At 33.5% G+C, this 25,338-nt stretch overlaps 1 protein-coding gene across 3 annotated transcripts; it reads right to left on the minus strand.

Moving 5' to 3' along the window:
* Nucleotides 1–1,794: 1,794 nt before the first annotated feature.
* Rgs18 (regulator of G-protein signaling 18) lies at nt 1,795–24,539 on the minus strand. Of its 3 annotated transcripts, NM_022881.5 has the most exons (5): nt 24,235–24,539; nt 23,679–23,780; nt 22,633–22,694; nt 5,035–5,201; nt 1,795–3,181 (listed from the first exon to the last, which is right to left on the minus strand). In NM_022881.5, exons 1-5 carry the CDS (start codon nt 24,351–24,353, stop codon nt 2,924–2,926), a joined length of 708 nt encoding a protein of 235 aa, NP_075019.1. In that variant the 5' UTR covers nt 24,354–24,539; the 3' UTR covers nt 1,795–2,923. The 3 variants fall into 3 exon arrangements, with proteins under 3 accessions (NP_075019.1, XP_011246356.1, XP_017177407.1); XM_011248054.2 differs by lacking the exons at nt 22,633–22,694; nt 24,235–24,539 and having other exon boundaries at nt 1,804–3,181; nt 23,679–23,753; XM_017321918.2 differs by lacking the exons at nt 22,633–22,694; nt 23,679–23,780; nt 24,235–24,539 and adding an exon at nt 9,009–10,182 and having other exon boundaries at nt 1,804–3,181.
* Nucleotides 24,540–25,338: the final 799 nt, after the last annotated feature.

Genomic DNA, 25,338 nt, shown 5'->3' on the forward strand with positions numbered 1-25,338 from the left:
GCCAATTCTTCCTCTCAGGTCTAGGACCCTGCTTGACTTGAACCTATGCAGTCTCTGTGCATGCTGCCATAGTCTCTATGAGATCATAAGTGTGTCATAGTTTCCTTAAAGTCCCAAAGCAGAAGTAACTAGAAGTCCCAAGCCCTTACCAGTTAAAGTAGAGACGTTTTGTATGTGTTGCTTGCGTTTCTAGGGAATCAGAAAGTCATTGAGAGACCTCGGACTGGAAGCTCTGTGGTCTGTCCCATGTCAGTTTGTGCTCATTGCCATTAACTCAGCCAGAGCTCAATGCTGGCTATACATGTTTTTCTTCCATTTGTTTAAGCATTGCTTTATTTCTTTTTCTATATTATATCCATTTGGAAATTGCAAAGCCTTTGAAATCCAGGCATACTGGAATTCAACACAAGTCATGAAATGTTTTATAATTTAGTTTAAAATGTTATGACTTGAATATGTTCTTTATACACACATGACTGCTTAGCCCCCAGCTGCTGATGCTCTTTTGGGACGGGTTCTTGTGGAAAGAAGTGGATCACTGGAGTCATGAGTTGGAACTGGTCTCTTTCCTGCTCTTTGACTCTAGTCCAACATTATGGTCATAGACTCTGCTCCATGCTTCAACCATTCAGGTAAAACTGTTCTGCCTCTCATAACAGACCTAGGATCCATGGAGCATAGGACTACAGACTGAAACTGTGAACCAAATAAAATAACTCCTATAGTTACATTGTGTTGGTTGGGTACTATGCACAGTGACCTAAATATTCAACAAAAATATTGACTTATTTTTAAAGACATAACACATTTTTATGGTTGGTTTTCAAGTCAACCTGCCACAGGTTAGCATTACCTAAGTAGGGAGCCTTACCTGAAAATTTTTCCTGTTTAACTGGGAGGACCACCCCACTGTGAGGAGAACAATTTCATAAGACTCTAGAGGTTTATGAAGCTTTTTTTTCCTGAAACAGGGTTTTTCTGTGTAGTCCTAGCTATCCTGGAACTCATTCTGTAGACCAGGCTGACCTTGAACTGAGAGATCTGACTGTCTCTGCCTCCCAAGTGCTGGGATTAAAGGCATGCACCACCACTGCCCAGCAAGAAGTATTTTAAAGGAAGTTTTACCTCTTGCTTTTTGGTCACTCCCCACCCCTTTTGCCAGCAAGTTGATTTGCCCTGTTGTTGCTTCTGCAGCTAATTTCTTCATTGGCAGTAGAACCAGCATTTCCAAACTTTCATCCTACAACAAGGACCCTCACTTTTCCAGGAACTTTTCAGGTCTAGGAGCAAGATTGAGCATACTGAGGCATCATCCTTTGTAAACTGAATAATTACCAGCCCGTGGCCCCCTGATTTTAACACGTGTTCTGAGACTACTCTAGACATTGAGACTTCCAGCCTAGAGGACAGAATACTAGATACTCAGAGGCTAAGGTGTGATTTGACTGTGACTTGGTAAATTCTGATATTGTGTGAGTGTGTGTGTGTGTGTTAAAAAAAATCCTAGTAAAATCAAACCATAAATTCTATGAGCAGATTAGAAAGGATGTGTCATCTTAATTCGGTATAAGAGAACAATTATACTCTATGGAAGAGACATGTTTCAGTAAGAAATATAAATCAACCTGAGAAAAATTAAAAATCTCAGTTTTTGCAATTTGTTTCAATATTTTAAAAACTATAAATTATTAACTTTAATACCAATGATACAATAGATAAAATGTTCTATCTCAATGGCATTAAAAGATAAGAACGTGGAGGTATTGAGAGATATTTTGTGAGATAAACTTAACTGTTGATAAATACATTTTAACAGTTTATTATTTTAGATGTTAAATTTGTTATACACTTCTATGAAATTAAGAGCATTTACTAATCTGAAAGCATGTCATCTTTAACACAGACATTTATATTTATATACCATGTAACACATTGAAACTAAGCATTTCTGTAATATAGAGATAAATATTTATTAGTATAATCTTACTGTATAATATAGTACTAGGCAAGAATTGAAAGAACATAATGAGAGAAAAGGGTGTGCTGATGTCAAAGTTGTCAAATTTGTGGATATAGATTTTCACCACCTCTCAGTTTGAACTTCTATACCAACTTTAAAATTCCAAATATGAGACATAAATGCTTGTGTGAAAGTATGCCATCTTCATCGTTCAAGCACTGGTTGGTGTTGTTTCAATGACTCGTTCATTTACTGGGAGAGATGATCTACTCCATGGATATGTGGAGAAATGAAACATGACCACACTCCTGTGAACAAAATTGTTGCTCTATCTAATGGGGAATGTTCATCAGAGTACATATGATGGCAAAGTGAAGTCTCAGACATCTACCTGGGTTAAGATTAACCCATTTAATATGTAGAGAGAAATGCATCTTTATAATTTTTCTTTTTGTTTACTAAAAGGTGGAAGTGATAAACAGATAATCTGTAGTCAGAATTAGTATGCAACAACAAATGTCCATGCTTCCACAGCATAAAAAATGGGTCATTTCTATAAGCCTCAATCCATCATTATGTAAAATATCATCTGTATATACAGTTATCTAAATACATTGCTTTGCTTAGAAATATAATCCAAACTAGATGTGACATTACTACAAAGTTTTCATTTTACTTTAACAATTTACAAAGCTTCTTCTTACTGACTGTTATTGTAGAAATAAAGAATTTTATTAGAATAGAATATCAGATAGATTTTCATAAAATATTTCGGAAGATAGATGATGAATTATTTTAGTATAATATAAAAAGTTCTTACATTTAATATGTATTTGCATGGTGTATTTTAAAAATGAAATCATCTCTTCTTATACACAAGCTATATTTTAGAAGTACACATTAGTATTAGTATATATTTTAGATATACACATACACTATCAAAAGAAGACAAATGACTTTTACTCATAACCAAATGGCAACATCTGACTTTACATCTTGGAAATCATTGTAAGTAAATGATCGTGATCGTCTCCTAAGGTTTGTTGGTCTCTGAGGTCTTCCTTCTATCAAATGTAAGTAGGTCTCAGATTTCAAAAAGCGTTTATAACTGTCATGTTCCATGAGCTGGTACACTCTGCTTTGTGCCGTATCAAAACTGTGGAGAGTGGGCTGGGCGATGCTCTTAGCAATTACTTCTTTAGTATGAAAATCAATGTTAACCTGCATAGACAGGAAAAAGGAATGATTTTAGGACATCTAATACAACATCTTTGAGAACTATCTCATACTCTTAAAATGTTGAAGGGTATTTTCCTGGGTATTTTCTCCTAGGGCCTAGCAATCCAACGTTGTATTCTAGGCTGGTATTTCTCTGGTTCTTCTATCTTTTTGTTAGTAGTTATGCTTATTCTAACACAATACAACTGAATAATGCAACAGTAACTATCATGTGTTCATTACATCAACTCATTCATTTTCACTGTGGGAAACTAACACCTCAGAAGTTAAAGTGTTTACATTGTAGAGAGTGAGATGCTTGGGGCATCGTTGCGATATCAGTAAGACCATTCTATTCAGTCTCCTGATTTCTTCATCATGTTATTTTTCTACAGTCAAAATTGTGCCAACATATGAATCTGTCTTAAACATGCAAAACCTTTTAATTTTTTATTATGTCCCAGCTGAAATATCTGGTACTAGTAATATATTTTTGGGTATCTATCCTATTTTCTACCTCGGAGTGGCCATATAATGTTATAGTTTTACATAACTAAACTACTACACTTTCTTGGAGGACCATATCCACATAAAGAACATTGCATTAAAAACTATGTAACTGCTTCAGTCTTAAAGATTTCACAGAAAGTTACACAATCAAGGTTTAGTTGCCACCCTGTGGGCCTACTGGACAGTGATGGAATTTTTGAGCATAGTGCAAACAACTTAGGTTATTGAAGTGCTTCACTGAGCGGGTACTGGGATTCTGATCTTTCTCTCTGTCTCTACGTCCAACCCTTCCCTGTTTTCTCATCTCTCTGACAAGGCATAAAAAAGTAAGCAAGTTCTTCTGCCATGCACCTCTGCCTTTACAAATAGATTTGCTATAGTGCTCAAAGCAACGGGACCAAATGTTCTCTGATATGTGAGCTAAAACATTTTCTTTCTATTTTCAATTTGAATGATCTTAGTTACAGAATGAAAATCTAGTACAATAGTATTAATTTGTAGTTGAATAGTGAGATAGAATCTCTTGTTCTACCCTAGAAATGCAATATGATCTATTGAGTACAGAATAGAAACATCAAACCATTTAACATTTTATGACAGTCTAGCAATATCTGTTAAACTCATAGAATATTAAACAAGTATACCACAGGATCAACTCATTTAGTTTGTAATCAAAGGAAACAACATTTGAAAAATTGTCAAATATATCATTTGTCTATTAATTTTCTTCTTTAGCCTATCCCAGACTGATGAAATAATTTCTTTGGGAAAAAAACTCAATACATTGCTGTATAAGATAATCTTATTTTAAAATTATATTTGTTATTTTGGAAACATGTATACTATGGCATAGTGTGAGGATCAGAGAACAACTAGCTGGTTCCTTTTTCTACCATGTTGAGACTTTGACATTGAACTTAAGTTTTCAGGTTTGGAGATAAGCACTTTTAACCAACTAAGCCTTGCATCTGGCTCATTTTAACCTTATAAAGCATTACATGTAGAGTTTTTAATGTTTGTTTATTTTGTCTTTAACAGTTTTAGAGATCTTTAGTGTCTAATAGATGGTTTTTTCTGTGAACATAGTTAATACACATTAGAGAAAGAATCAAAACGTTGTGGCATTAATCACTCTTCATCTAACTCTGAGAGTGACTTTATACTTTCAATCCATAATCATACGCTGTATTCTGTTAATTGTGTTAGTGGTAGAAACCTGCAGTAAACAGTTTTGCTTTAATGTAAAATCTTGAGCTCCCTGATGGGATGAGTGAGGAGTCCACTTTGGTCAAAGCAGACCCTATGAAAGTCCAAGGAGTTCCAAGTGTTTTCAATTGTCACAGTACCTCTTTGGGGGCATCATTCTGAATGAATTTCTCATAGATTGCCTTTGCTTTTAGGATGATTTGTTGAGGTTCCTTGCATTTCTTGAAGTCTTCACAGGCGACCCAAAATTCAATGTTCTCCTCACTGAATTCAGTTTTAAGAAATCTGGTAAAAGCATCCACTCCATCTACCAATAATAATAATAAGTTACTATGAAACAGTCTTTCTGGGAAGATGTCATACCTTATTTCAAATCATATGCTAATACTAACCCCAAAGCTAAAATCTCTTTCTAATTCAACAAGGATCCACACATTTACACAGTATATGTTGGCACTTTATATAAACTAACCTTTTGAGCAGTAGAAAGAAGGACATATTTTTTTTTTATATAAAATAAGGCTAAATCACACTTCAATGTAAATCTTTAAAACTAAGTGTAAAAAGGACCATACTGCATGCCTTAATTTACATCTCTTCTATTCATGTCTCTCTAAGATGAGGCGGGATTATATTATAGACTTGTGAAACAATTCTTTTGTATTCCATTCTGCCCACTACAAAAATCATGTCTCTTGTACTTCAGAACCTCACATTCTCTTTCGATTGTCTTTACATTTCCTAGTTTCACATGGCCTTCTTTTCCTGTCTATCCGCCAAAGAAACACTGCCAGTTCTAACTATGGACAGCCCTAAATAGTTTGATCTGAATCAGATGTCACCATCAAATCCATCCACACAGGGGGTAAGAGAACCTAATTGAGAGGAAGGAAAACAAGTTCAAAACTGAGAGGGGATGGAGGACATCAAGGAAGCAAGGCCCTCTAAATGAACAGAATTGTTGAATATAGGACCCGACAGAGGCAGCATGCAAAGGGCCTGTATGGCTCCTCCTTAGATGGGGATCCAGAGCTAAAAGAAGCAGTAGGCACATGTCCCCATCCCTAACCAAGAAGATTTCTCCAATGCAGCTGGAGCCATGGATCCCTCCATGTGCACTCTTTCATTGGTAGTTTAGGCCCTGGGAGCTCTGGGGGTTATTACTTGGTTCATATTGTTGTTCATCCTATGGGGCTACAAGCTCCTTCAGCTCCTTCAGTCCTTTCTCTTGCTTACTCATTGGGGACCCTGTGCTCAGTACAATGGTTAGCTGAGAGCATCCACCTATGTATTTGTCATGCACTGGCAGAACTTCTCAGGAGACAGCAATATCAGACTCTGGTACAGCCACTATGGAAAATCAGTTTGTCAGTTACTCAGAAAATTGGACATAGTACTACCAGAGGACCCAGCTATCCCACTCCTGAGCATATATCCAACATGTAATAAGGACACATGCTCTACTATGTTCATAGCAGCCTTTTATAATTGCCAGAATATGGAAAAAAAATCCTAGGTAACCCTCAACAGAGGAATGGATACAGAAAATAAGGTACATTTAAAAAATTAAAATTACTCAACTACTAAAACCAATGAATTCATGAAATTCTTAGGCAAATGGATGGAACTGGAAAATATGATCTTGAGTGAACTAACCCAATCACAAAAGAACACACATGCTATACCCTCACTGATAAGTGGATATTAACCCAGGAGCTCTGAATACCCAAGATACAATTCTTTTCTTTGTGTGTGTGTGTGTGTGTGTGTGCGCGCGCGCACGCACCCGTTGTTTTTGTTTTGTTTTGTTTTTGAGTCAGGGTTTCTCTGTATAGCCCTGGATGTCCTGGAACTTGCTCTATACTCGAGGCAGGCCTTGAATGGCACTTACCACTACCACCACATGGCTAAATAATCTATTCTTAAGGGTAGGCTGCATGCCCAGCAGAAGACAGACAAGAGACAACTAAACTCAATGGCATACCTGGAAATCTCTTGTTTCTTAACATATCACAGTCCCTTTTCCTTTTTTAAAATGTATCATTTATTTTTATTTTTTTGTTTTTGCCTCCTAGGTCTTTTGGAAATATATATCATGGCTTGTTTGTATGGGAAGTCTCTGCATCTGTATGTTTCTTATGTCTTTTTTGAGCCATTTTACTTCTATTTGTTTGCTTAATGCAGAGAAAAAAATTACTTACCATTTTATGTACTTATCCATCACAAAAGAAAACTATTAAAGAATTGTAATTAGTAAGACAATTAGCTCTACATCATCATTTATGATTATTCTCATCTTTCTGTCTCCATCCTGTCTTACCTTATCACCTGTTATCTTGCCTCCTTTTTAGTAAGTAGGACATACTGAATGAGGTGGAGTCAAGATTATCACACATTGGAGTTCCTAGATTTTAAAAGTCATATAAGTCCTCTACATAGATGCTGTGGTTGCTTAGCATGGGGTATTTGTTGGCCTAACAGTTAGTGTGGGGGTATCTCTAACATTCTTGTCTTGTTTGGGGATCTTTTTTATTCTACCAAGTTGCCTGATTCAGCTTTGATCTAAGGGTTTGTCCTGATTCTTATTGCATCTTTTTATACTGTATTTAGTTGATCTCTCTGGGAAGCCAGGGGGCAATGAAGACAATTTCTAAAATAAAGCTTATAGTTCTAGGTATGCAGATTTAAAAATATTAAAGATGTATTAAATAAATTACCAGATGCAAAATCTCAGATATTGAAAGAAAAGGCAAACAAACAAAAAACAAGAACAAACCAATTTAAAAAATAATGCAGAAAGAGAAATAACAAATGTTGCAAAAAATTATTTCAGTAGAATTAAAACTACTAATAAAAATGAATAAAATAAAGAATTATTTTTTAAGATAAGTAAAATTGAAAAACTCTTACCTAAATTACTAAAAGAAAGAAAAAATTTATCCACAGGAAGACATTACCACAGATATGAAGAAAATGTGGTGAGTAATGCAAACGTATTAACAAACATGTTTCAATAAGTTGTAAAATGTAAAGCAATGGATAAGCTTCTAAGGTATGTTGAATACCAAATTTAAATAAAGATAATATAAATTATTTAAACACATCAATGGCCATTGATGAAATAGAAGCAGCTATTAAATATTTCCAAACTAAAAAAAGCCTAGAACCAGATTGGTTCAACCTAAAATTCTACAGATAACTAACACCAATATCACTTAAATTATTCCATAAAATGCAGGAGGAAAGAGTACTTCCAAATTATTTATGAATCAGATATGACTCAGATATAAAGAAACCATATTAAGAAGGAGCCATGTGAACCCAGATAAAGGCAGAACAATGGGAAAGCATACAAAGACAGAGCCATATAAAAACCAATAAAAACACAGAGCTTTATAGAACATAGATGTAAAGAACTGAGCATTATGAATATATATGTAAAATTTGTTAATAAGTGAAAACCAGGTTTAAGAACTCATCCAAGCAATCCCATACCATGATCAAGCTTTCTTCATCCAATGAAGCAGCTGATAAAGACTTTTATCAAAATCATAGGTGACAAATTTGCCCTACTCAAATCAGCATCTCTTCAAAATGATGAAGGCAAACATAATGATAATTATAATAAAAAACACTTTAAGGAATCAATCTTATTCATAATAGCCTAAAACATATTGAAATAAACCCCAAAAAGAAAATAAAAGACCTATGAAATCAAAGCTTCAGTACTCCAAGCAAAGAAATTGAAGAAGATGGAGATATTTATACATTGATATGATTTATATTGTGAAAACAGCCACAATTCTCAGAACAATCTATAACTCAATGCAATTTCCATCAAAATCCCAATGCAGTTCTCCAGAGGATTTAAAATAAAACAATCTTGAAATTAATATGGGCATCACAAAATCACCCGAATAAGCAAAATACCCTGAACAATAAAAGTACTGATGGATACATCACCAGGCATGATCTAAATTATACTAGAGGACCATACTAAAACACAAGCAAGCAAACAAACAAAAATAACCAACATAATATTAGTTTTTAAAAAGGCACATTAGCCAAATGAATAAAATTGAGGACAGGTGTGAGTATATGAGTTAATAATTACCTGAATTTTGAAAAAAATCCAAAATTGTATACAGGAGAAATATAGCACTTTTAACAAATGGTACTGGGAAATTGGATATCTTCATGCAGAAAAATGAAAGTTGACGCCTTTCTAAAGCTGACCAAATATCAATTTAAATGGTCAAATATCTCACTGTTAGACATGAAAATTCTAGAAGAAAGAGTAGGGTGCATACTTTAGGATTAAACTCAGTTAAGAATTTGTGACTAGACTTAAGTGACCAAGAGTCTAGGAACAGTAGAACTGGAGAGAACATTGTATTATAAATCTTGTATACTGCAAAGAGAAATGTTCATTGAATTAAGAATTGGACTACAGAATGATGAGAAATCTCCACCTTCAGTACATCTGACAACGGTTTGTTATAAGTATACACAAACACACCAGAAAAAGTAAATAAGAAAACAAGCAACTGAGTTAATAGGCTATTCACAATCTTTGGCCACTAGATAAATACAAAACAAAACTGCTTTTAGAGATTTTGTATAACCCCAGTCAAAATGGCTAAGAATTATAAATCATAAGATAAAAAACAGTGCCAACAATATGAAGAAAAGAACATTTATTCGCTGTTGATGGGAATGAAATTGTACTGCTACTACAGAAATCAGTTTTGACCAAAACCCTAGAAATGCATACATCATATGACAGAGCTTTATATTCCTGTCCACATATCCTTATGATTTTTCCACTTATAAAAACAAGTGTTCATCCCTGTTCATAGCTGCCCTATTCACAATAGGTAGGACATGGAAACAATCTATTTATAAACATAAATGCATGGATAGATAATCAAAATATGATATCCATACAAAATGGAATTCTATTTAGCTATAACAAAAAGTCAAATTATGAAAATTTCAAGTAAATGAATGGACTTCATTGTGTATGCGTGTGTGTGTGTGTGTGTGTGTGTGTGTGTGTGTGTGTGTGTGAATGTCTAGTTGATTCTGACCATGAGACTTCATCACTGGTGGGTAATTTTGTTTGTACCAGGAGGCAGTATGCAGCTACTCAGAGAAGAAAGTCATAAATAGTATTACCCAATTGTAAACATTGTGAAATGGAGCAATGACTGACATGGCAAGATGTGCCATGAATGCAATAAGTAGCATGAATACCATGGGGTAACCACCTTCTATCAGACTGGATTTAAGGCCCACAGTACAAAAATATATAAACGGTATTACAAATCTTTCCAAGAATGGATGGTATTGGAACTCACAGTTTCCGAGAATTAGTGTACTTTTATTTTTCTGTTGTAAGCATAAAAGATCAAACTACTCTGTTCTTAACTTTATGTTCACAAATTGGCACACCCATCAGATAACAGAGAAATTTCTTTTTGCAGTGGATGTCAGTTAATATAGAAACTAATACTGAACAAAATGTAGATAATATGTGTCTGAGTAGTTCTCAAACACAAAGATCCTCTCCAAACTGCTCAAATCAAAGTCTCTGTAGGCACATATGAAGTTTTCCCAAAATTAACATAGATATTGCATTAAAACTAAAATCAATTTCTTGTTTAAGATAAAATTTTATATTTTTAATAAAATATTAGTCCTATTATGTTTTATAAGATATTGAAAAGGCTGGATATATGACTCAGAAGTTAAGAGTATGCACTGTTCTTGCAATGTACCTGGGTATGATTTCTAGTACTCTTATTGCATGGCTTATAATAACTTATAACTATTGTTCTGATACATCCTGTCTCCTCAGATACAAGCCCTCATATTTACACACACACACACACACACACACACACACACACACACACACACACAGAGGCAGAGCAAGCAGAGGGAGAGACAGATTTTTTAAATTACTTTTTTGCAATTTGAAATTAAAATAAAGTACATTTTTTCTTCTTTTTCCTCCTTTCAAACTCTTGTATGCATATTCCATTTATCTCTCTAGATTCCATGATCTCTTTTACTTCAGTTATTGACATATATGCCTACATATAGAAATACAACCTAGCCTGCTCAATCATTATAATGTTACTTGTATGTCTTTAATTTCATCACTGACCACTTGATATTATATAACCATGAAGAGAATCTTCTTTGGGAAAGACTATTTCTCATATTCTCAATATTTCTTAATTGCCTGTGGTTCTTTGCCTAAGGTTGGGTCTCCTTTTATGTTGGTATCTTTACTGGTGTCCATGTTCAAATATGAAATTAAGGAATAATATATCTATAAAGTATGAGATTGATACAACCAAAGCTACATAGAATATAAAAGGCAAAACATAATTGTTTGGGATTACAAAATAGTCAAATATGCTAGCCTATTTGAGAAATTTACCTTTATCAATCTGATGTTACTAAATTTATATTATGTATTCCAATTTCATGCTTTAGTATAACAAGTTTTACTTTATCTTGACATCTTTCTTGTATATTAAAAAAAGTCCAAGAGTTTCTGTGATACTTTTATTTCTAAATCTGTTCTCAAATTGGACATTTAATGAATTTTCTCGTAAGACCTAGACCCTTGTCATTCTAACATAGTAAAAACAGCACATTTAAGAGTATCCATGATTGTATGCCAGTCTTGCTTTAAACAACTTTGAAAATTGTACTATTTCTCCTAGCACATCATGGGGATCTACTTAGGCACACTCCTAGTTCTATAATGAAATCAAAATGTTGATCAATTTACCTATTAAAAATACTTGCTTGTATTTAAGATTACCAACTGAAAAGTTCATTAATTTAGTGAGAAACTGCTTATTGTATTCTATGTTACAAATATTCTAAGTAATAAAACTCAATAATTTATTATTTAAAATATCATTACATAGCAATTTAAATTAATGGTTATTAAGCTAAATGGAGGAGGAGGATGTGATATTGCTAACATATAACAGGGCAAACCTCAATAGTAAGGTATGAAATAGAATTATATCTCTTTTGATGATAGTACATTTGAATGGATTAAACAGCCACTGCGTGCAAGTCAAAATGATGATGATAAAGAATTTGTGCAGCCAGAAGTGAAGTAGAACAATACTGAATAAAATATCATATTTGTCAGTTAAGAAGTCTTTAAAAGCAGGAATGCTCAGTCACTTGAAATATATAAAATTTCACATATATTGTTAGTTATTATTGAGTAGGCAATAACAATACACAAAGCTTACACATATACATTGTTCACTAAATCAACATAATTGACAGTTATATAAAAATCTACCCAACACATTTCAAGTGCACAAGGAATATTATCCTGATACATTATAATCTGAAATGTAAGTATATATAATTTTCAAAGGGTTTATATTTTAGTACTGGTAATCTTAGTGGTAGATCTCTGTACAGTACATACAAACTCATGGGTTTGATCTCAAGAGAGATGAACATTTCATTATCTAGAGATATATTACCTGACATAGACAAAGGAACTTTGAAGATGTGACTTTGCTAAGACTCAGAGGGTCTAGCCAGGTAGATCCAAGCTAATTACCAGTTCTTAAGCGTGAAAGAGGGGGGGGGGGACACTGAACAAATTTATATCTCTTTTATCCACCTTAAAACTGGAAGATGGCAGACAAGAACCAAGGAACTTGTGGAGTCTCAAATGTGAGATTTTCTTCTGTACTTAGGCAAGGAACAAAGACCTTAGTGTAAATACTAGGAGAATTTGTAAACACTAGGAGAATTTGTTAATGTCCCAAATGAGTGATGAAGAGATTTTTACCTTAGATCCTCCAGTAAGAATAATTGCCTAATAGCACTTTGATTTTGTTGATTTGGCACTTATACTTGGTTTCTCAAATACAGAACTGTCAGAATGGATCTGTGCTTAACTTAACATTAATTTGGAAAATTGATATAGCAACAACAGGAAGCAATTAAACCCCCAAATTCTGCTTTATGTATTTTCCTTTATCAATCCATCACACAGACTTCATCTGAATTATCATGGAATATTGTGACATTAGATTAGGCTGTAATCAATCTTTCTAAAATATTGGAATTATTGGAAATCAGTAGTTATAAAAGCCACAGGAAATGGCAACATCACTCAGCACTAGAGCAATGGAAGGCTGGCCACACTCATGATAAAGTGTAACCTAAGTTTCTTCTACTGTACTTCCACTAAAATTTCACTGGGCAAGCAAGGCTCTGCTTTTTTGGAGCAAAGGGACCCTGACCACTACATCTTGGTAATTACATGTTAAATGTTAATAAAGAAAGTATGGATGAAATGAAAGGACAGGCTAAAATACCTTGTGATAATACCTTGAGACTTCAACCACCTTGTGTATGAATATAGAAGACATATGTAGCTATTACATATTTTGAGATTTTTCAGTTTAAATGCAACTTCCATTTACAAGCTGAGAGGCCAGGGTTTTTTGAATGGGTCAGTAAACTAAGCACAGAGAAGCAGCTAATAGGATCAAATGAATGACACTTAGTTGCTCCCTTTACTTTGCCAGCTCAGTCAGTATATTGTTTTTTTAGGTTTATTTCTCACCCTGAGCAATGTTCTTTTCTCAGAAAAAAATAAATGGACAAGGCTTTAGACCAATTTTTATGAATAGTACCTTATGTCCAAGTATGGGAAAATATACAAGTTTCCATAGCAAAATTGATGGATATCCAGACATAATAATTTTAAGCCCTAGAAGCTGTTAAAATGAAGTAACAGAATCAGTCATCAGAAAGTTCTGCTTTTCCTGCAATTGGCTAGTTCAACTGGCTGCCATAAGTGTTCTTGTTTGCATTTCCTTACTTCCCTGAACGTTAGGGTATATGTCACTACTGTAGTGCAAGGATTTCTTCCTTTAATTAGTAGGAAAAAAAAAAAAAAAAGCAACCTTCTCTCAATATACCCAATGCCAGAGAAAAGCAACGTGATAACTTTAAAAACAGGTTATATAAACACTGGTCAGCTACTGCTTGGCAACAGAGAGAAAGTTCTTCATTCTGTGTTCATATGACTAAAGCCACAGCCTTAGGGTCTAGTCTCTGGCTGCACTTCTTTGTTTTGTCTTTATCTTCTGCTGTTATGAACCTGAAAGAAGTTCATATGGAAATGTACCTCCTATAGTTATAAAAAGTGGGCTTATGCTGTTTATTTCACATTTCCTATCTGTTTCCTTACCTACCAAAAAGGTGGGTTTTTTTTTTTTTGGTTCTTACTCATTCTTTTCTTATAATTTAAATACTATTGGAAGCAAAGTTTGTAAATATCAACTACCTGCTATATTGTAGTAATAAAATTTTCTATTCTAGTGTTACGTAATTTGGAAACAATAAACTACATGTCAATTTGTTTTTAAGTAGTTATTCTAACTTCAGTAAATGGGTAATAATTTTTTCCAATTACTTTTTTATTTGTCATGTAAAAACATAGACTGAATACTTAAAGCACGAATAACATCAGTTAATCAGTACTGTCTTCATTTCCGAACAGAGCAATTACCTTTCATATTAGTAGTTTTAATTGCAACAACATCTTTGAAATGATCTCTAGAAGGAAGTATCCTTGGGTAATATATCTAAAATTGTTATTCAAGGGAAAAAATCTTTGATTCATCTTGAGAGTCACATAGTATGAACTTAAGGTCTGTGTCAGACACTCAAATGCAGTAATATTAATTATAACAGAAGTCCTGAGGACTTCTAAGGACTTGATTGCAAAGGGTTGCTAAGGACTTGAAGCATGGTTGCTTCTTTTGTTGTTATAGTTATATATATTCCATAAAAAATCATATAAACTCTATGTTTATAGCTAAAGTGGCTGCCAGATACCCGATTTCCTCTTTAAAAAAAAAAAAGAGAGCAGGAGAGACTGAACTCGGGTTTATTTTATGTATAATTAAATTATTTCACCACTACGTGGCCATAAAGACAAGATTAACAGTTGATAAATATACAGATATATAAAGACAGAACAGATATATGTCTACCAAAGATAAAACAACAACAAACAAACAACAAACAAAAAGCAAAACAAAACAAAACAAAAAACCTTAAGGGTTACTTTGTTCTGTTTGGAATAGCTTGAGGAATCAGCTTGCATTATCTTTAAGCAGAAGCTTTCTAGAACAAAAAAGTAACCATTTTCACATATTATCCTTCACAGGAGCACAAAGAAGAAAGTTCAGCTCTGTTAGCTGCTCTTTTCTGTTGCAATGCACAAAACTCTTTGTCCTAGTGATTAGTCCTGAGCTGGTAGAAATACACAAAAATTAAGTGAGAATATCAAATAAAGTGCTGCCTGGTGTGCTATGAGAGCTTGGTGACACAATATACATGTGACAAGTAAATCTTAACTCGGGAGAAGGAGTGCATAAAACTAGGGAAGCATTAATTTGTTTGAAATTTAAGTTGTGTTGAAAAACTATATGCAGGCAAAGTTGGTAACTTTGAACATCTTGTTCCTCTTCTGCTGGATGGCTCTCTTAGGTTAGACCACAAGAGGACCACTTCTCACTCGGAAGCAGCAATGTCTCAGGGAGCCCACCACAAGTGGAAGAGTCTTGTATAGCTGCCAGAAGTGCTTGAGGGAACCTGGGACTAGAATTCACATTGGAAGAAGCAGGCTCCCTGTGTCACACAAACATGAAATGCTTATAATTCTGTTTCTAAATTGAACCTCTTACATCTGTTGTAACATTTTTCAGATGCCAAGAAACCATATGAAACAACAAGTCAAGAAACTCTGAAGCAGGAAGCCTAGGTATACTGTAATCAGTTTCTCCTCTAACATTTGAGTTATTAGGTCTGAGCTGCCATAGAATGCATAATTTCCTTTGCAATAATGATTTAAGAGTGTTATCCATTTTAAATTAAAGATGAATTGTTAAAATTTCTATCCTTTAGATAGACTATAAAACTACTGATAATGGTCATCTTGAGTCAGAAGTTTAACTTTTTGGGATACTAGAGCTCCCTATATTACAGAAAGCTGGCAGAAGTAGAAATTTGAAGAATGATTTGAAAAACGGTAAGAAGTAAAACTCGTTTCCTTCCCCTAAAGTGAAGCATCAGTTTCCTTGCTACCGTTGCTCAAAGTCTGAAACTAATATTTTACAAACTTTCTTCAGTTCATATCTTTAAATCCAAGGACACAGTCTATTTTTATCTTTCCATATTAAAAAGTGTCTTCAGCAAAATATTTCTCACAGCCACATCTGTAGGTATAAAGGTCTCCAATAAACTAATCATAACGAAAAGAATTAAACATATTTTGAATATTTGCAGTGGCTAGGAAAAGGTGGCATATTAAAATGAGCAGTGAAATATTTTATAGTTGGGAGGCTCCTCTCACAGAAATTCCTCTGTCAAAGTTTGCACATAGTCACTTACATATTCTAGATATGGGACTATGAGACTCTGAAAAACTTCTCATATGGGATTTTGTCCACTAAACAGTCTCCAACAGTAGCCTGTTACATCATAATTAATTCTATTTAATACAGAGAAAACCCAGATACTGTTTGATTGTCCTTTTCTGCTTCACCTTCCCACCTTACAGGATGCATCCACAATCACTATCTCAACAAGATCATCAAATTTCCTTCCAACATGGCACTATACGCAGGATATATTTTTTTATAGCTTATATTTAGCCTTTTTTGGTCTTTTTCTGGTTTTCTACTTCTTAATATATGCTTTTTAAGGTTTTTATTAGATATCTTCTTCATTTACATTTCAAATGCTATCCTGAAAGTCCCCTATACCCTCCCTATGCCCTGCTCCCCAACCCACCCACTCCTACTTCCTGGCCCTGGCATTCCCCTGTACTGGGGCATATAATCTTCACAATACCAAGGGGCCTCTCTTCCCATTGACAGCCTACTAGGCCCTCCTGTGCTACATATGTAATTAGAGATACAAGCTCTGGCAGGTATTAGTTAACTCATATTGTTGTTCCTCCTATAGGGTTGCAGAACCCTTTAGCTTCTTCAGTACTTTTTGTAACTCCTTCCTTGGGGGCCCTGTGTTCCATCCAATAGCTGACTGTAAGCATCCACTTCTGTATTTGCCAGGCACTGGTATAGCTTCACAAGAGATAGCTGTATCAGGATCCTGCCAGCAAAATCTTGCTGGCATATGCAATAGTGACTGGGTTTGGTGGTTGTTCATGGGATGGATCCCTGGGTTGGGCAGTCTCTGGATGGTCCTTCCTTCAGTCTCAGCTTCAAACTTTGTCTCTGTAACTCCTTCCATGGATATTTTGTTTCCCATTCTAAGAAGGACCTAAGTATCCACACTTCGGTCGTCCTTCTTGAGTTTTATGTGTTTTACAAATTGTATTATTTGAAAGAAACTTGTAGGCAGTCAATTGTTGAATTCCTAGCTTCCTGTCCATCAGAGGCAGCTTTACAAAAAAAAAAAAAAGTTTCCCAATGCTTGTCTTCAAATTGATTTTTTTTCAGTGTTTTGTTCATGTTATCTGAACTTTGTACACTTTGTATTATATAGAAATATTGGATTTTTATAAATGTATGTAGTATAATATAGATATATAATATTTAACTTGCATTATTTTGTATACAATATTCATATTCATACTGGTAAGTTTCACTTCTATATTGTCAATGTAATTGAAATTAATGATGATGAATGTCAGCTACACTGACAGAAGTTTTTGATACATGAAGAAATTTTGATTTTCTAAAAGCATTTGTAAATTACTAAATACATTTTTAAATTATAGATTTCTGTGATTTCATTTTTCAATGTCATACAAATTTCAAATATACAAAAATTCAGAATTAACATATCTGAACATTGTTGTAGAAACAAATAAGGAACAAAAGTAATTGTTGGATTTTGATGCATTAAAATTTGCAATATAGGGGGCTTGTGAGATGGTTCAGCGGGTAAGAGCACTGACTGCTCTTCTGAAGGCCCTGAGTTCAAATCCCAGCAACCACATGGTAGCTCACAACCACCCGTAATGAGATCTGACGCCCTCTTCTGGCATGTCTGAAGACAGCTACAGTGTACTTATGTATAATATTAAATAAATCTTTGGGCCAGAGCGAGCAGGGCTGACCGGAGTGAGCAAAGGACCTAAAATTCAATTCCCAACAAGGCTCACAACCATCTGTATATCTACAGTGTACTCATATACATAAAATAAAATAAAATAAAGTAAACGAATCTTTAAAAATTTGCAGTTTAATATTGAGCTCATTTAAATGAAAATTCATTTTAGAGCACATTTGTGTTTTTGGAAATTTTTGATGTTCACATATTGTATTTTTGCTCTCTATATTTAATTTCTCCTACAAACAACACTTTACATTAATATGATACACAATAAAATTAAACCATTTTATATATTAACTAAAATCCTCATAATATGCACATTTCGTTGAATTTAACTTCTCTATGTATTTCACTTTTTAAAATTAAACTATGTATAAGGAAGTCATCAAAGTTGAGCTGTATAGTTTGCACATCTGTTCTAACAGTTCAGGAAACTGGCAGCTCTTGCAGAGGACCCAGGGTCATTTCCCAGCACCTACATGGAGGCTCCTCATCCTCTTTAACTCCAGTCTCAAAGAAAAGAAAGCCCTATTCTTCCACATGTGGTATACATACTTGCACACAGGCAAAACACTCATGCACATAAATAATAAAATAAATAAATACAGGGAAAAGTTTAAAAGATACTTATCTAAACCTTTTATACTGGGTGAATACAGAACAATCCAGGAACCTCTGTGTTTTAGTGAGTCTTATTTGTCATTTTTTTTTTATTTACTCCCCGTTTTAAGTAACATGTTTCAGTAAAGAAATACTTTATTTTACATTCTCCAAATCAGTCAGGCAATGTTAAATCTTAAGCCTTGACTGTCTGCCTACTTGGATTTTCACTTTAATTTTGTCCAGCTAGTAAACTTTCATTCCTCTACAAAACTAGAGTCAAAGCTGCTTATCCTATGATTCTGTTGGTAAGGATAATACTTCTAGTTAGGCGAAGTTGGTTTTCAGAATAGCTCATTTTAGGAAACATTACATTCAGATTGCCACTGCCCCTTGTTTGATACATAGCTCAGTTTTATGTTTGACTAAATTCAATATTTCAATACATATGTATAGATATAGCTTGCTATACTTGAGTAAACAACCCATTTATTTCAAGGGAAGTTATATTAAAGACCAAGGTCTTTTTTGAAATGTATGTGTACATGTATTTTCCCATCACAAGACCAAATTATGAGAATTTAACTATTTATATTATTGTAACCAAAAGTATTTTAGGTAATTATTTGAAGCTTCATAGTGTTACAATTATCATTGCAATGAAAAAAAATAATTTTATAAGTAAAGTAATATTAGTAGAATAAATTGTGAATTATTTAGTACTTTGGCCATAAGAGGTGATTTTACTTTATTTTTTTAAGAGGTGATTTTAATATTCAGGCAGGTGAATGATGACATTTTAAAGTTCACACTACCTTTTTTGAGCTTAACTTGTGGGTAGTTTGTACCTTGTTGATATTTCCACCTCTAGGAAAAACATAAAACAACAGTGTCAGATTTATTTTGACACATTTGGTTTTCAGTGCTTGTAAATGGGAACCACAGAGTGAATTACAGAATTACAGAATGAGGGCTAAGCCTTGTCCTAAGCATTTCTACACTCTAGATGATGAAAGAGTGATGGAACTGTTAAATAACAATTTGTGATTTAGAGCAATAAATCCAATTTAAACATCACTTCTCACTGAAGTCATAACCCTATTTTTATTTAATTTATAACCTACTGGAAACAGAAAACAATTGTTTAAATGTTATAATTACCATAATTTATTTTAGAAGTCATTTGTATTTGTATAATTGGCACTATTTATTGTTTTATAATTCATCATGCCACTTAATATTTTTTGAGCCTGTTGTTTAGAGAAATTAAAAAGCATAAGTTTACAGTTATGGTAGCTGAAATCCAATGCAATTATGAAGCATAACGGAGATTATACAGCCATATACAGAACATCTCCTGCCCTAGAGGAGCATCTGACTTACTTTCTAGAAACATATTCAGTTTTACTATAAAAACCTAATAGTTTTCATTGCATGCTCCTGGGAATCTCCACAGATGAAACCTTCCATGACTACTTCTAACAAATCATCATTCAATTATAGAGAAATCATTTCATTCCTTAAAATGATTTTCATTAATTGAGACTAAAAGGTAGTATGTACAAAATGTTCACTGAAAGGAAATTTTAAAAAGGAAAGATTTCAGAAGTTGGAATTACGAAGAAATTTTATGTGCCTCAAGTAAAATATTCACAGCAAACACACACACACACACACACACACACACACACACACACACACACACAAACATGTACACAAACACACATACACACACAATGTTTTAGGTATAAAATTAACATAGGTATCAATCATCAGGTGAATGGGTAAGAAAATGTGATACACATTTATAGTGGAATATCCCCACAAGTAGGATGAAGTAGTCTAATCCACAGCAACACAGGTAAACTGGGAAGTTGTTGAATAATTCAGGAATAAAGACAGAAGATTCATATGGACTATAAACAATTTATCACATAGAAGTAGAAGATAAGAATTTTGGTAACTACACACTAATAGAAATTGAGAGTAGAATATACAAAATAAACACAGATAAAACAATAGTGGTGAGTGATTGAGTATAAATTTAGTTATATTGGAAGACAATGACTTGTAAGTTCTATACATATAACAGGGTCATGATTAACAATATCTACCTATATATGGTAAGTAATATATATATATACACATTAGAAGAAATATATATTATGTTAGAAGAAATATATATATGTGAGAAGAAATATATAGTAGAAGAAATGTTTTTAATAGTTTGAATCAGGGTATTGTGTGATCTAGACTGACTATATCAAACCTACTATGTAAGCAATGTTTATCTTAAATCTGATCTTCCTATTTTCAATTCCATAGTACTTGGATTATAGTGGTATGACACAGTCAGCAAAGAAGAAAGTGTTTAAATTGTTTCTTAGTAGACAAGGAAAATGTCTGGCATCGTGAATACACTAGAAAATGCGGAAATACAAGGGAATTTGTATCTTTCTACTGGAGAATAATGCAGAACTTCTGATATTCCATTTTAAGTTCCTCTGGTCATGAGAAGTATTTCTACTAGCATATACCGGGGGATGGTAAGCCCACTGGGTCTTGCCATGGTTAGGTGTCAAGTGGTTGCCTGGCATGTTCTTAGAATAGTCTGAGGAGAAGCACTGAAGATATGGTGTTTTAAAGAGTAAGCAAGGTAAGACATAGCATTAATGCATGGACAAAAACAAAAACAAAAACAAAAAAACCCAAATCTGTGACTGAGGACTCCTGTATGTCTATCTGGTCATGATAAAGTTTTACATTCACAGCTGAAAAGTTAAGTGAAAATAATGTAAATAAATAAATGATGTTTTGCTACCAAATAGTAAGTAGAAATTCTTGACTTTGAAACTTCAAGTAAATAATGAAGTGAGTTCATAAGAAACCAAAAGTTTGTCTACTTGGTACTTGAGATAAACAGACGAGAAAGCACAAAACCTGGCTGCTTGCCCCCGAGCCACATTTGCTTGTTCAAGAACCAAGCCTGTTCTGATTCTGCTTCGCCCCCCCCCCCCCCCAGCACAGAGTGCTCTACAGTAATGCGTACCTGACTCAACTTCTCTATAGGATTCTGCCTTAGAAATGCTTGAACATGTATGCATGTAACAAAAACTAGTGAAAAAGTTAGGATGTAAACTTGAAAAAAAGAATGAAGGGTCCCTATGTACATGGGAGTGTTTGCAGGGAGAAAATTAAAGGAGAAAGTAATATAGTTTTATTATAATATCAATAAATGAAAGAAATAAATTTCAAAATGGATGTTTCTTAGACCCAACCATAGGAATTCATAGGAATTTTTAATTTTTTTATTTTTATCTTTTTAAATTTAATTTTATTTGTAATTCATTTTTCACACTCCATATTTCATTCTCTGCTTCACATCCACCCTCCGACTGCTCCACGTCTCCCACCTCCTCCCCACCCCTCCCTGTCTCCAAGTAGATGCCCCATACCCATCCCACCTGACATCTAAACTCCCTGGGGCCTCCAGTCTCCTGAGGGTTAGGTGCATTATCTCTGAATGAACACTGACCTTAAAGAATTTTCTTACAAACCTTTCTTTGTGAGGGTTCCCTAAAACATCTATCAAAAAACTTTTTCCATGTTTTTCAACATTCAGAATAAAATAATGTGGGCAATATATTGAATATTCATTTAATAAAACTAATTATCTTTAAATGTCAGAAAATTCAAAATAAAACAATTTGAATTTAAATGCTATATTTGTTAACTAGAACATTAAGATACAATAAGAGCTCATCAATAAAAAATTCTGAACAAGTAAGAAAATTAAAAACACATTTTCTTTTAGCTGTCTATGCTTTTCCTTAGTTATCCCCGGTGACTAGAATTCAGATTACTGCCAGTTACTTATTAATATATACAAATCTGACTACTATCCGCTTTTTTACCAACACATGTATCTGTGCTTCATATTTATAAAGGAATGAAGGTTTGGGGACAGTCCCACTAACCTCTATGAGAGAGCAATTTGTCAAATGATTCAGCCCATTTCACTGCTTCTTCAGGAGAGACTCTGTGCAGAAAAGAAAATGTTTGATGATAGATGATCAAAATGTTTGCTTCTGATCAGGGTATGATGACCCTGCAGTCAGTGCTCTCCACTGAAATGGCCTAAGCGCTCCCAAATCAAACAGTGGAACCTTCATCAGTACTCTAGGATTTTCCCCATTGAACAATGAAATATTTCAGGGTTCACCAAAGTGTTAAAATTGTTTGAGTTTTTAAGTAATAAGAGAAAGAGAGAAACCAGGTTGAGAGATTATATATATATATATATATATATATATATATATATATATATATATACAAATAAGAAACCATAGACGGTATCATTCAAAGCTCTTTTAAAAAGAAGAAACTTCCTGGAATTTGTAACCACAATGTGATGTTTTTTCCTTTTTTCATCTTCTTCTTTTTTAATGCACAAAATTTAGTTAGTCTTAAGGGGGTAAGAAAATCTATTTTCTTATATGATTGGAGACATTCATAAAGAAGAGAGTGAAATACTTTTATATCTTTAACTAAACATATTAAAATTTTAAGTAGTTGTAAGCTAATATAAAAAGCTACTTTTTCAAGTTAAGGAAATGCTAAGCCAAGTTACAAAACTTTCTTTATTTGTGCATTCCTTTCGGTCATCCATAAAATATTTAAAAAAAAAAACTTTTGAGGAGAGTGATACATAACCTGTTTTTAAGATAAATTTACAATATTTAACAAAGTAGCATTTCATCAATTTATTGGCTATAAAGTATATCATTTATAATGGACAGATCTACTAATTTTAAGAGAACAATTTTCATGCTTCTGGTAATTTGACTTGAGTTATGAATGTGGTTGAGTTGTAGGACTATTCTCAGTGTTCAGGAATAAAATATTGAACAATGTTCATGTCACTATGTAATTTTCAGTAGCATATAGATTCTTATTTCTTTTTTCCTTAATCATCAATTACAGAATAAGGAAACTACCCTCCCAAGGAATTCATGCTCCCCACCTTGTTTCTTTGGCCAAGAGGGCAGATCTACTGGCTTGAGTCTCTCCATGGAAGTCAGGCCTCTGTAGGAGAAGACTTAGTCTATTCCTTTTTTCTTTCGCTCTGTAAAAGCAATAATACATTCAGGACATTTCTGATGTCCCAGAAGTCTTATTTAACCTGCTAAATAAATTTGGAATTCATAAACACCCACACACCACTCAGAAATTCATCTCCTTTACTTATGATTTAAACAGTAAATAGAGAAATTAGCATAGAGTGCACCACAGAAAATCCTTTTTACTTCAACAAGAGATAAGTATTTGAGATTCTATTTCATTAATTATTATTTTAATGCTTAGTTGTGGTTAAAATTTTTGACTTTTTTCAAAAAAAAAATGAAACTACATTAGAATAACATTTATTTTCATTTTTAAAAAACTAAAGCGCTTCCCCTGTCATTTTCAGCACTCCAATCAATATATTTTCAACAAAGTATTTAAAAAGTAAGAGCTCACAGATATTCATCAATCATGCTACTTAGATACAAAGTTGATGAAGACATCTCTAATTTTACCTGATTTTGGCCTCGATGCTTGTTTCTTCTTTCCCTGACCCATGCATTAGTTTGAAAAAAGTTTTCTCTTTTGATTCACACATATTTAATTGAGAGAAGAAAACCAGTGACATATCCATATTCTGTCCCAGTGACCAACAGATGTCAGATTTCCTTAGTCCTTCTCTCTCCCACAGATGAATGCTATTTCATAGGAAAACATCCTGAATAAAGCGCTATCCCGAATCTTTCCTCAGATTTTTCTTACAAAAAGAGAAAATAACATGAAAGAAAGTGAAGAGCTGTGTTTCTGCCTCTGCAAGTCTGAAAATGAGGAACTCAAGATTGGTCTTGTACTGAATTGTTGAAGGAAATGATACCACACATTTGCAAAACCGCTTCTGGCCTTCAAGATAAAAGCTGGTATTACCACAGCGTTACTTCCCTTTCAAGCCCGCAGAGAAAGGAGCTTCAGTAATGTGAATGGTGCTGTCATTTACCAAAGGACATAAAATGTCTTGTGGCAAAGCATTATCAAACATGAGCAGCTTAGTTTTGCTCTCCTTAAACTATAATTTCATTTAGTTTTAGTAAATTGACTTAATAAATTTCATTTGTTCACAAACTGCACTGAAGTGTTGATTAATTACATTTGCTTAATAAATTGCATAAACATTAAGACAAGAGGCCATTTATGAATGAAAGATAGAATAGAACTCACATAATTTAATATATTTAAAGCATCAGTCCATAAAGTGATCTAAAACAAATCGGAATCTTTTGGATAAGTATATGAAATGAAATGAGAAAAGGAATATGGCAAATTTTATACTGTATTCTCATATTTGCAGTTGAAAGTATTTATAGTCTTAGAATTGAGCACATCTTTCAATTTTTTGTTAAAAACATTCTTCTTAATGAAAAGCTTCAAATACTAATGATACATCGTATATTTTGTTTATATCATTATTCTAAAATAAACTGACAAACTTAACGGATTTAAAAATTGACAACTCTGAGTTTGATTTTTTTTTTTTTTACTTTTTCTTGAATCTAAAAGTCTTTGAGATATTTATCTATCTGAGGACTCATGTTTTCAGAAAAAGAAATCAAAATTCAAAGCCC

This window comes from Mus musculus, chromosome 1, assembly GCF_000001635.26.
Source record: "Mus musculus strain C57BL/6J chromosome 1, GRCm38.p6 C57BL/6J".
Classification (NCBI taxonomy): Eukaryota; Metazoa; Chordata; class Mammalia; order Rodentia; family Muridae; genus Mus; species Mus musculus.

Coding starts and splice junctions, on each gene's coding strand:
- Rgs18 (NM_022881.5), bottom strand. CDS start 24,353: ATGGATATGTCACTGGTTTTCTTCTCTCAATTAAATATGTGTGAATCA. Junction 23,781..24,234: donor AGCATCGAGGCCAAAATCAG/GTAAAATTAGAG, acceptor TTGCTTTTACAG/AGCGAAAGAAAAAAGGAATA. Junction 22,695..23,678: donor CTCTTGGCCAAAGAAACAAG/GTGGGGAGCATG, acceptor TTTTCTGCACAG/AGTCTCTCCTGAAGAAGCAG.